At 51.7% G+C, this 12,062-nt stretch overlaps 1 protein-coding gene across 6 annotated transcripts in view; it reads left to right on the forward strand.

The window, feature by feature from the left end:
* Positions 1-12,062, forward strand: part of LOC121293109 (F-actin-monooxygenase MICAL2-like) — a 590,417-nt gene that overhangs the window by 224,787 nt on the left and 353,568 nt on the right. For 5 of the 6 annotated variants that reach the window (XM_041215769.1, XM_041215771.1, XM_041215772.1 and 2 more), the window contains exon 15: positions 7,866-7,910. The exons of the other annotated variant lie outside the window; for it this stretch is intronic. In XM_041215769.1, coding sequence (XP_041071703.1) covers positions 7,866-7,910 — 45 coding nt within the window. The remainder of the gene's footprint in view (positions 1-7,865; positions 7,911-12,062) is intronic. 6 annotated transcript variants of the gene reach the window in all.

The following is a 12,062-nucleotide window of genomic DNA, read 5'->3' on the forward strand; positions in this document are numbered from 1 at the left end:
TCCTCACTATCCCGGATCAGAACCCCCTCATTATTCCAGATTATCCCCCCCCTCACTATCCTGAATGAGCACCCCTTACTATCCCGGATCAGCCCCCTCCTCATTATTCGGGATCAGCCCCCTCCTCATTATTCGGGATCAGCCCCCTCCTCATTATTCGGGATCAGCCCCCCCCCCCCCCCCCCCCTCATTATCCCGGATCAGCCCCCTCCTCATTATTCCGGATCAGCCCCCCCTCATTATTCCGGATCAGCCCCCCCTCATTATTCCGGATCAGCCCCTCCTCATTATCCCGGATCAGCTCCCTCCTCACTATCCCGGATCAGCCCCCCACCCCCCTCACTATCCTGGATCAGCCCCCCCCTCACTATCCCGGATCAGCCCCCCCCTCACTATCCCGGATCAGCCCCCCCCCTCACTATCCCGGATCAGCCCCCCCCCCCATTATCCCGGATCAGCCCCCTCCTCATTTTCCCGGATCAGCCCTCTCCTCATTTTCCCGGATCAGCCCCCTCCTCACTATCCCGGATCAGCCCCCCACTCACTATCCCGGATCAGCCCCCCCTCACAATCCCGGAACAGCCCCCGCCTTACTATCCTGGAATAGCCCCGCCCTCACTATTACTGATTAACTCCTCCCTCACTACACCGGATCAGCCCCCGTCACTACCCTGGATCAGTCCCCCCCCTCACTATCGCGGATCAGCCCCCTCCACTACCTCGGATCAGCCTCCCCTCACTCTCCCGGATCAGCCCCTCCTCACTCTCCCGGATCAGCCCCTCCTCACTCTCCCGGATCAGCCCCTCCTCACTCTCCCGGATCAGCCTCCCCTCACTATCCCAGATCAGCCCCCCTTCACTATACCAGTCAGCTCCCCCATCACGATCACAGATCAGCTCTCCCCCCCCACCCCCACCAACCAAGTATCACTGATTAACTCCCTCCTCACTATCCCGGATCAGCCCCCCTCGATTATCCCGGATCAGCCCCCTCCTCACTATCACTGATTAACTCCCTCCTCACTATCCTGGATCAGCGCCCTGCCACACTCTCCCAGATCAGCCCCCCACCCCCTCTCACTAGCCCGGATCAGCCCCCTTCTCACTATCCCGGATCAGCACCCCCCCCCTCACTATCCCGAATCAGCCTCCCACTCACTATCCCAAATCAGCCTCCCCTCACTATCCCGGATCAGCCCCCCCTCACTATCCCGGATCAGCCCCCCCTCACTATCACTGATTAACACTCTCCTCACTATCCTGGATCAGCCCCCCCCAACTATCCTGGATCAGCCCCCCCCCTCACTATCACTGATTATTTCACTCCTCACTGTCCCGGATCAGCTCCCTCTTCACTACCCCTGACTACTCCATTTATCACATTCTTTATAATAGATTATCGCATTTTCCCTACCAGTGATGTAAGGCTGATAGGTCTGTAGTTCCCTGTTTTCACCCTCCCTTCCTTCTGAAAGAGCATTTTCTACTTCCAATCTGCAGGAACCTTTCCAGAATCTGTAGAATTGTGGAAGATGGTCACCAATGCATCCACGATCTCCACAGTAACTTCTTTCCACACTTGGGAAAGTAGAACACCAGCTCCCGGGGACTTATCATCCTTCAGTCCCATTAATTTCTCCAACACAACCTTCTTACTTATACTAATTTCCTCCAACTCCTCATTCTCCCTGGTCCCTTGGATCTCTAATTCTGGGAGATCAGGATAATGAGGAAGGGGCTGATCAGGATAGTGAGAAGATGGGTGATTGGGATAGTGAGGAGGGGGTGACCGGGATAGTGAGCAGGGGGTAATCGGCATAGTGAGGAGGGGAGATGATCGGGATAGTGAGGGGAGGGGTGATCATGATAGTGAAGAGTTGGATGATCAGGTTAGTAGGGGGTGATCGGCATAGTGAGGAGGGAGTGTGATCGGGATAGTAAGGAGGGGTGATTGTGGGACCGAGGCGGGGGGTGATTGGGATAGTGAGGAAGGGGTTGATCAGGATAGTGAGGAAGGGGCTGACTGGGATTTTGAGGAGTTGTATGATGGGGATAGTGAGGAGGTATATGATTGGAATAGTGAGGAGGGCAGTGATCAGCCAAGTGATGTCAGGGGTGTGATCAGGACAGTGAGGAAGGGTTTATTTCTTATTCATTCATGGGATGAGAGTGTCGCTGGCTAGGCCAACATTTGTTGCTCATCCCTAATTGCTACTTGAGAAGGTGGTGGTGAGCCATCTTCTTGAACAGTTGCAGTCCATGTGGTGTAGATACACCCACAGTGCTGTTAGGGAGGGAGTTCTAGGATTTTGACCCAGAGACAGTGAAGGAATAGCGATATATTTTCAAGTCAGGGTGGTGAGTGGCTTGGAGGGAAACTTCCAGGTGGTGGTGTTCCCATCTATCTGCTGCCCTTGTCCTTCTAGATGGTAGTGGACGTGGGTTTGGAAGGTGCTATATAAGAAGCCTTGGTGAACTCCTGCAGTGCATCTTGTAGATAGTGGCAGCAGTGTGTACTGTGTGTCAGTGGTGGAGGTAGTGAGTGTTTGTGAATGGGGTGCTTTGTCCTGGATGGTGTCAAACTTCCTGAGTGTTGTGGAAGCTGCACTCATCCAGGCAAGTGGGGACTATTCCATCACATTCTTGACTTGTGCCTTGTAGATGAGGACAAGCTTTGGGGAGTTAGGAGGTGAATGATTCATTGCAGGATTCCTAGCCTCTGACCTGCTCTTGTAACCTCAGTATTTATATGGCTAGTTCAGTTCCTGGTCATTGGTAACCCCAGATGATGATAGTGGGGGATTCAGTGATGGTAATGCCATTGAATGTCAAGGGTCGATGGCTAGATTCTCTCTTGTTGGTGTGATCATTGCCCGGCACTTGTGTGGCGCGAATATTACTTATCCAGTGGAATATTTTGGGGTTCCTTTTATGCTAACTCCCATTTTACTCTTATATTCACTCTTGGGCCTTATTTTCTTATTTTCCCTTTTCCTTTTGTCTCTCAACTTATTGTATTTGGCCAGGTTCTTGTTCAAATAATTCACCTGACATGCATCATAGACTCTCTTTTGTTTCATAAAGCAGGGACCCTGGCCTTTCTTCCCCTGCCTTTCACACTTGTCAGAATGTCCTTAGCCTATATCTTAAACATGTCCTCCTTAACGGTCACCACATTAGTCACCACAATGGTCACCAAATCTGGTCATTACAGATTTTCCTATCAGTTCTATTTAACTGGGGTACACAACTCCCAACATGCCATTGAAATTTGCTATCTTCCAATTTAGAAGCTCTACTTTAGATTGTTTCTTGCTTTTTACTTAATCTAAACCTTATGACCACTCTGACCCAAGTGTTCCCCCACAGACACTTGGCCCACTTCATTCCTAGCGCCAGACCCAGCAATGCCTCTTTTTGAGTTGGAAGAGAAAATTCTGGGCAAGGAAGTTCTTTTGAACACAGTTCAGAATTTCGTACTATGCTAACATTATTCCAGCTGATATTTGGATAATTAAAACCCCCCAATATCACCACGCTACAGCTCTTGTATATCTCAGCGATTTCCCTGCAGATTTGTGCCTCTTATCCTCTCACTATTTGTAGGCCTATAGAATACCTCTCGTAGTGTTTCTCAACTATAACCAATTGGATTGTGTCCTTGTCCCCTCAAGGAGATCCCCTCTTTCGAACACTACAATGTCTTCCCTAATCAGTACTGCCACCCCACCTTCCTTTCCTCCTCCTCTATCTCTTCTGAAAACTTTTGTTGAATATTAAGTGTGCAATTCTCAACGCTTTTAAGCCATTTTTTTGTTATTGAGACTCTATCATTCTCCCACATGTGCATTGATGCCAAGTTCATCAAGAGATCAGGTGCTGAGGTCCTCTGGTAAGTTTTTTCAGGAGCTAGGGAGGAAGTTAAAAAGTAGGATCTTGAAGGTAGTAATCTCTGGATTACTCCAGTGCCAGGCGCTAGCAAGAGTAGAAATAGGAAACTGGGGAGAATCGATGCGGGCTTGAGGCAGAGTGCACGAGGAAGGGAGGGCTTCAGATTCATAGGGCATTGGGAATGGTTCTGGGGCAGAAGCAATATATTCAAAAGGGGCAGGCTGCACCTCAACTAGACTGTTCACCAGAGTGGTTCGGGAGGATTTCAACTAAATTGGCAGGTGGTGGGCAGTGACTTAAGCACCAGTGAGTCTGTATGCTGCAGTAGCCAGTGTACAGAATGAACACAGGATTTATTGATGGATTTGTTTCTGTGTTTTCATATTTCAGGCTATTTCAGATTATAATATACTAACAAGGAAATCAGGGGAACAAGTGAGATAATACATTTGACAGAGTAAACTTAACACCTAATGACCCCTGTGTACAAAGTGACCCCTGTCCACATTGACTCTGTATACAGAGTAATCGCTGTCAATACTGACCCTGTGTACAGAGTAATCCCTGTCCACACTGACCCTGTGTACAGAGTAATCTCTGTCCACACTGACCCTATGTACAGAGTAATCTCTGTCCACACTGACCCTATGTACAGAGTAATCCTTATCCACACTTTTCTGTGTATGGAGTAATCTCTGTCCACACTGACCCTGTGTACAGAGTGACCCCTGTCCACACTGACCCTGTGTACAGAGTAATCCCTATCCACACTTCATTGTGTATGGAGTAATCTCTGTCCACACTGACCCTGTGTACAGAGTGACCCCTGTCCACACTGACCCTGTGTACAGAGTAATCCCTATCCACACTTCATTGTGTATGGAGTAATCTCTGTCCACACTGACCCTGTGTGCGGAGTGACCCCTGTCCACACTGACCCTGTGTGCGGAGTGACCCCTGTCCGTACTGACCCTATGTACGGAGTGACCCCTGTCTGCCCTGACCCTGTGTACGGTGTGACCCCTGTCCGCCCTGACCCTGTGTACGGAGTGACCCCTGTCCGCCATGACCCTGTGTACGGAGCGACCCCTGTCTGCACTGGCCCTGTGTACGGAGCGACCCCTGTCCGCACTGACCCTGCGTACGGAGCGACCCCTGTCTACACTGATCCTGCGTACGGAGCGACCCTTGTTCACACTGATCCTGTGTACAGAATGAGCCATGTCCACACTGACCCCTTGTGCAGGGTGACCACTGTCCATTCAGACCCTCTGGACAGAGTGACCCCTCTGCACAATCAACCTGTTTGCAGTAACTCCTAATGAACTCTGCTGGAATGAACAGACAGGCTTCTCTTCTCTGACACGGTGTGCACTCTGACCCCTCGCTGACCTTTAAATCTGTTTATAAAGTGATCATTGTCCACAGTTTAACATTCGCACAGAATGATCCCAATTCCTGCAGGAGACCTTAGCTCTTGCTCTGTGCAGGGGATGAAACTGTCTGTCCTGGGGATTGTTTTCCTGTTAAACCCAGAATTATCCTGTGACGCTCGGGATGCCCTTTTCCAGTTTCACCCAGTGCAGAGAACAATCCCAGGATTTGTTGATGGATTTGTTTCTTTATTTCTATATTTTAGGATATTTTAGGACGTGAGGCACAATCGAGGCAGCCACATAAACAAATTAGTTAGTCGGCCCTGAAGGTAGTGAGTAACCTTCAACCCCATTGACCATGTGTGCAGAATGACCCTTGTCCACACTGACCCTGTGTAGAGAGTGACCCCTGTCTATGCTGACCCTGCATAGAGAGTGGCCCCTATGCAAGGTGGCCCTATGTATAGTGTGACCCCTGTCCACGCTGACTTTATGTACAGAGTAACCGTTGTTCACACTGACCCTGTGTACACAGTGACGCCTGTCCACAATGACCCTGTGTACGGAGTGACCCCTGTCCACACTGACCCTGTGTACAGAGTGACCCCTGTCCACACTGACCCTGTGTACAGAGTGACCCCTGTCCACACTCACCCTGTGTACAGAGTGACCCCTGTCCACACTCACCCTGTGTACAGAGTGTCCCCTGTCCACACTCACCCTGTGTACAGAGTGTCCCCTGTCCACACTCACCCTGTGTACTGCGTGACCTCTGTCCACACTCACCCTGTGTACTGCGTGACCCCTGTCCACACTCACCCTGTGTACAGTCTGACCCCTGTCCACACTGACCCACTCTGCAGGGTGACCACTGTCCATTCAGACCCTCTGGACAGAGTGACCCCTCTGCACAGACAACCCGTTTGCAGTAACTCCTATGAACTCTGCTGGAATGAACAGACAGGCTTCTCTTCTCTGACACTGTGTGCACCCTGAACCCTAGCTGACCTTTGAACCTGTTTATAAAGTGATCATTGTCCACAGTTTAACATACGCACAGAATGATCCCATTTCCTGCAGGAGCCCTTACCTCTTGCTCTGTGCAGGGGATGAAACTGTCTGTCCAGGGGATTGTTTTCCTGTGAAACCCAGAATTATCCTCTGACGCTCGGGATGCCCTTTTCCAGTTTCACCCAGTGTAGAGAACAATCCCAGGATTTGTTGATGGATTTGTTTCTGTATTTCTATATTTTAGGATATTTTAAGACGTGAGGCACAATCGAGGCAGCCACAGAAACAAGTGAGTTAGTCGGCCCTGAAGGTAGTGAGTAACCTTCAACCCCATTGACCTTGTGTGCAGAATGACCCTTGTCCACACTGACCCTGTGTAGAGAGTGACTCCTGTCTATGCTGACCCTGCATAGAGAGTGGCCCCTGTCCAAGGTGGCCCTATGTGTAGTGTGACCCCTGTCCACGCTGACTTTATGTACAGAGTAACCGTTGTTCACACTGACCCTGTGTACACAGTGACCCCTGGTCGCACTGACCCTGTGTACAGTGACCCCTGTCCACACTGACCCTGTGTACGGAGTGACCCCTGTCCACACTGACCCTGTGTACAGAGAACCCGCTGTCCACACTGACCCTGTGTACAGATACAATGCTGTTCTCACTGACCCTGTGTACAGAGTGACCGCTGTCCACGCTGACCCTGCGTTAAAGTGACCACTATCCACAGTGGCCCTGTGTACAGAGTTACCCCTGTCCATGCTGACCCTGTGTACAGACTGAGCCCTGTCCGTGCTGACCCTGTGTACAGAGAAACTGTTGTCCATACTGACCCTGTGTGCTGAGTGACCCCTGTCCACACTGACCCTGTGTAGTGAGCGACCATTGTCTACACCCTGTGTACAGATGGCTGCAGTCCACACTGACCTTGTGTACAGAGTGACCCCCATCCACACTGATCTTTTGCACAGAGTGACCCCCGTCCGCAATTACCCCATGTGCTGGGTTACAATTGTCCATTCAGACACTCTATACAGAATGACCCCTGCCCACACTGACCCCATGTGCTGGGTGAACACTGTCCATTCAGACTCTCTGGACAGATTGACCCCTGTCTACACTAACCCTGTGTATGGAGATACCCCTGTCCATACTGACACTGTGTACAGAATGATCCCAGTTAACACTGACCCTGTGTGCAGGGTGACCACTGTCCATTCAGATCCTCTTGCCAGAGTGACCTCTCTGCACAGTCAACCTGTTTGCAGTAACTCCTATGAAGTCTGCTGGAATGAACAGACAGGCTTCTCTTACACGGTGTGCACTCTGACCCCTCACTGACCTTTGAACTTGTTTATGAAGTGATCATTGTCCACAGTTTAACACACGCACAGAATGATCCCATTTCCTGCAGGAGCCCTTACCTCTTGCTCTGTGCAGTGGATGAAACTGTCTGTCCAGGGGATTGTTTTCCTGTTAAACCCAGAATTATCCTGTGACGCTCGGGACCCCCCTTTTCCAGTTTCACCCAGTGTAGAGAACAATCCCAGGATTTGTTGATGGATTTGTTTCTGTATTTCTATATTTTAGGATATTTTAGGACGTGAGGCACAATCGAGGCAGCCACTGAAACAAGTGAGTTAGTCGGACCTGAAGGTAGTGAGTAACCTTCAACCCCACTGACCCTGTGTGCAGACTGACCCTTGTCCACCCGGACCCTGTGTAGAGAGTGAAACCTGTCTATGCTGACCCTGCATAGAGAGTGGCCCCTGTTCAAAGTGACTCTGAGAGATCCCTGGCCACACTAACCCTGTGTACAGAGCGACCGCTGTTCACACTGACCCTGTGTACAATGTGATCCCTGACTACACCGTGTACAGAGTGACCCCTGTCCGCAGTCATCCTGTGTACAGAGTGACCCCTGTCCGCAGTCATCCTGTGTACAGAGTGACCCCTGTCCGCAGTCATCCTGTGTACAGAGTGACCCCTGTCCGCAGTCATCCTGTGTACAGAGTGACGCCTGTCCGCAGTCATCCTGTGTACAGAGTGACGCCTGTCCGCAGTCATCCTGTGTACAGAGTGACGCCTGTCCGCAGTCATCCTGTGTACAGAGTGACCCCTGTCCGCAGTCATCCTGTGTACAGAGTGACCCCTGTCCGCAGTCATCCTGTGTACAGAGTGACCCCCGTCCGCAGTCATCCTGTGTACAGAGTGACCCCTGTCCGCCCTCACCCAGTGTGCAGGGTGACCCCTGTCCGCCCTCACCCAGTGTGCAGGGTGACCGCTGTCCGCCCTCACCCAGTGTGCAGGGTGACCCCTGTCCGCCCTCACCCAGTGTGCAGGGTGACCCCTGTCCACCCTCACCCAGTGTGCAGGGTGACCCCTGTCCACACTGACCCTGCGTGCAGGGTGACCCCTGTCCACACTGACCCTGCGTGCAGGGAGACCACTGTCCATTCAGTCCCTCTGGACAGAGTGACCCCCCTGCACAGTCAACCTGTTTGCAGTAACTCCGAATGAACTCTGCTGGAATGAACAGACAGGCTTCTCTTCTCTGACACGGTGTGCATTCTGACCCCTCGCTGACCTTTGAATTTGTTTATAAAGTGATCATTGTCCACAGTTTAACACACGCACAGAATGATCCCATTTCCTGCAGGAGCCCTAACATCTTGTTCTGTGCAGGGGATGAAACTGTCTGTCCAGGGGATTGTTTTCCTGTGAAACCCAGAATTATCCTCTGACGCTCGGGATGCCCTTTTCCAGTTTCACCCAGTGTAGAGAACAATCCCAGGATTTGTTGATGGATTTGTTTCTGTATTTCTATATTTTAGGATATTTTAAGACGTGAGGCACAATCGAGGCAGCCACAGAAACAAGTGAGTTAGTCGGCCCTGAAGGTAGAGAGTAACCTTCAACCTCATTGACCTTGTGTGCAGAATGACCCTTGTCCACACTGACCCTGTGTAGAGACTGACACCTGTCTATGCTGACTCGGCATAGAGAGTGGCCCCTGTCCACTCTGACTCTGTGTACAAAGTAACCGTTGTTCACACTGATCCTGTGTACAATGTGTGTGACCCCCTGTCCACCCTGACCTTATGTACAGAATGACCCCTGTCCGCCCTGACCCTGTGTACAGAGTGACTGCTGTCCACCCTGACCCTGTGTACAGAGTGACCCCTGTCCTCCCTGAACCTTTGTACAGAGTGACCCCTGTCCGCCCTGACCCTGTGTACAGTGACCCCTGTCCGCCCTGACCCTGTGTACAGAGTGACCCCTGTCCGCCCTGACCCTGTGTACAGTGACCCCTGTCCGCCCTGACCCTGTGTACAGAGTGACCCCTGTCCGCCCTGACCCTGTGTACAGAGTGACCCCTGTCCACCCTGACCCTGTGTACAGAGTGACCCCTGTCCGCCCTGACCCTGTGTACAGAGTGACCCCTGTCCGCCCTGACCCTGTGTACAGAGTGACCCCTGTCCGCCCTGACCCTGTGTACAGAGTGACCCCTGTCCACCCTGACCCTGTGTACAGAGTGACACCTGTCCGCCCTGACCCTGTGTATAGAGTGACCCCTATGCGCCCTGACCCTGTGTACAGAGTGATCCCTGTCCGCCCTGACCCTGTGTACAGAGTGATCCCTGTCCGCCCTGACCCTGTGTACAGAGTGATCCCTGTCCGCCCTGACCCTGTGTACAGAGAGATCCCTGTCCGCCCTGACCCTGTGTACAGGCTGACCCCTGTCCACTCTCAGCCAGTGTACAGGCTGACCCCTGTCCGCTCTCAGCCAGTGTACAGGCTGACCCTTGTCCGCTCTCAGCCAGTGTACAGGCTGACCCCTGTCCACTCTCAGCCAGTGTACAGGGTGACCACTGTCCGGACTCACCCTATGTACAGAGTGACCGCTTTCCGCACTGACTGTGTGTACAGAGTGAGTCCTTTGTACAGAGAGACTGCTGTCCACACTGACCCTGTGTACAGAGTGACCGCTGTCCACACTGACCGTGTAGAGTGACCCCTGTCCGCCCTGACCCTGTGTACAGGCTGACTCCTGTCCACCCTGACCCTGTGTACAGGCTGACCCCTGTCCGCTCTCAGCCAGTGTACAGGCTGACCCCTGTCTGCTCTCAGCCAGTGTACAGGCTGACCCCTGTCCGCTCTCAGCCAGTGTACAGGGTGACCCCTTTCCACACTCACCCTATGTACAGAGTGACCGCTTTCCGCACTGACTGTGTGTACAGAGTGAGTCCTTTGTACAGAGAGACTGCTGTCCACACTGACCCTGTGTACAGAGTGACCGCTGTCCACACTGACCCTGTGTACAGAGTGACCCCTGTCCACACTGACCCAGTGTACAGAATGGCCACTGTCCACACTGACCTTTTGCACAGAGTGACTCCTGTCCACACTCACACCATATACTGAGTGTTTCCTGTCCACACTGACCCAGTGGGCAGGGTGACCACTGTCCATTCAGACCCTCTGGACAGAGTGTCCCCTCTGCACAATCAACCTGTTTGCAGTAACTTCTATGAACTCCACTGGAATGAACAGACAGGCTTCTCTTCTCTAGCACTCTGACCCCTCGCTGAACTTTGAACCTGTTTATAAAGTGATCATTGTCCTCAGATTAACATACGCACAGAATGATAGCATTTCCTGCAGGAGCCCTTACCCCTTGCTCTGTGCAGGGGACGAAACTGTCTGTCCAGGGGATTGTTTTCCTGTGAAACCCAGAATTATCCTCTGATGCTCGGGAAGCCCTTTTCCAGTTTCACCCAGTGCAGAGAACAATCCCAGGATTTGTTGATGGATTTGTTTCTATATTTTAGGATATTTTAGGACGTGAGGCACAATCGAGGCAGCCACAGAAACAGGTGAGTTAGTCAGCCCTGAAGGTAGTGAGTAACCTTCAACCCACTGACCCTGTGTGCCGAGTGACCCTTGTCCACCCTGACCCTGCATAGAGAGTGGCCCCTGTTCAAGGTGACTCTGAGTGACCCATGGCCACACTTTCCCTGTGTACGGAGTGACCCCTGTCCACAATGACCCTGTGTACAATCTGAACCCTGTCCATATCCAGTGTACAGAATGGCCACGGTCCACACAGAAAGCATATACAGAGTGACCCCTGTCAACACTCATCCTGTGTACAGAGTGACCCCTGTCAACAATGACCCTGTGTACAGTATGACCCCTGACCACTCCCTGTGTACAGAGTGACTCCTGTTCACAATGACCCTGTGTACAGTGTGACCCCTGACCACTCCCTGTGTACAGAGTGACCCCTGACCACTCCCTGTGTACAGAAAGGCCACTTTCCATACTGACCTTTTGCACAGAGTGATCCCTGTCCACAATCACACCATATACCAAGTGTTTCCTGTCCACACCGACCCAGTGTGCAGGGCGACCACTGTCCATTCAGACCCTCTAGACAGAGTGACCCCTCTGTACAGTCAACCTGTTTGCACTAATTCCTATGAACTCTGCTGGAATGAGCAGACAGGCTTCTCTTCTCTGACATGTGTGCACTCTGACCCCTCGCTGACCTTTGAACCTGTTTATAAAGTGATCATTGTCCACAATTTAACATATGCACAGAATGATCCCATTTCCTGCAGGAGTACTTACCTCTTGCTCTGTGCAGGGAATGAAACTGTCTGTCCAGGGGATTGTTTTCCTGTGAAACCCAGAATTATCCTGTGACGCTCGGATGTCCCTTTTCCAGTTTCACCCGGTGTAGAGAACAATCCCAGGATTTGTTGATGGATTTGTTTCTGTATT

The sequence above is a fragment of the Carcharodon carcharias genome, chromosome 21 (genome assembly GCF_017639515.1).
Source record: "Carcharodon carcharias isolate sCarCar2 chromosome 21, sCarCar2.pri, whole genome shotgun sequence".
NCBI lineage: Eukaryota > Metazoa > Chordata > Chondrichthyes > Lamniformes > Lamnidae > Carcharodon > Carcharodon carcharias.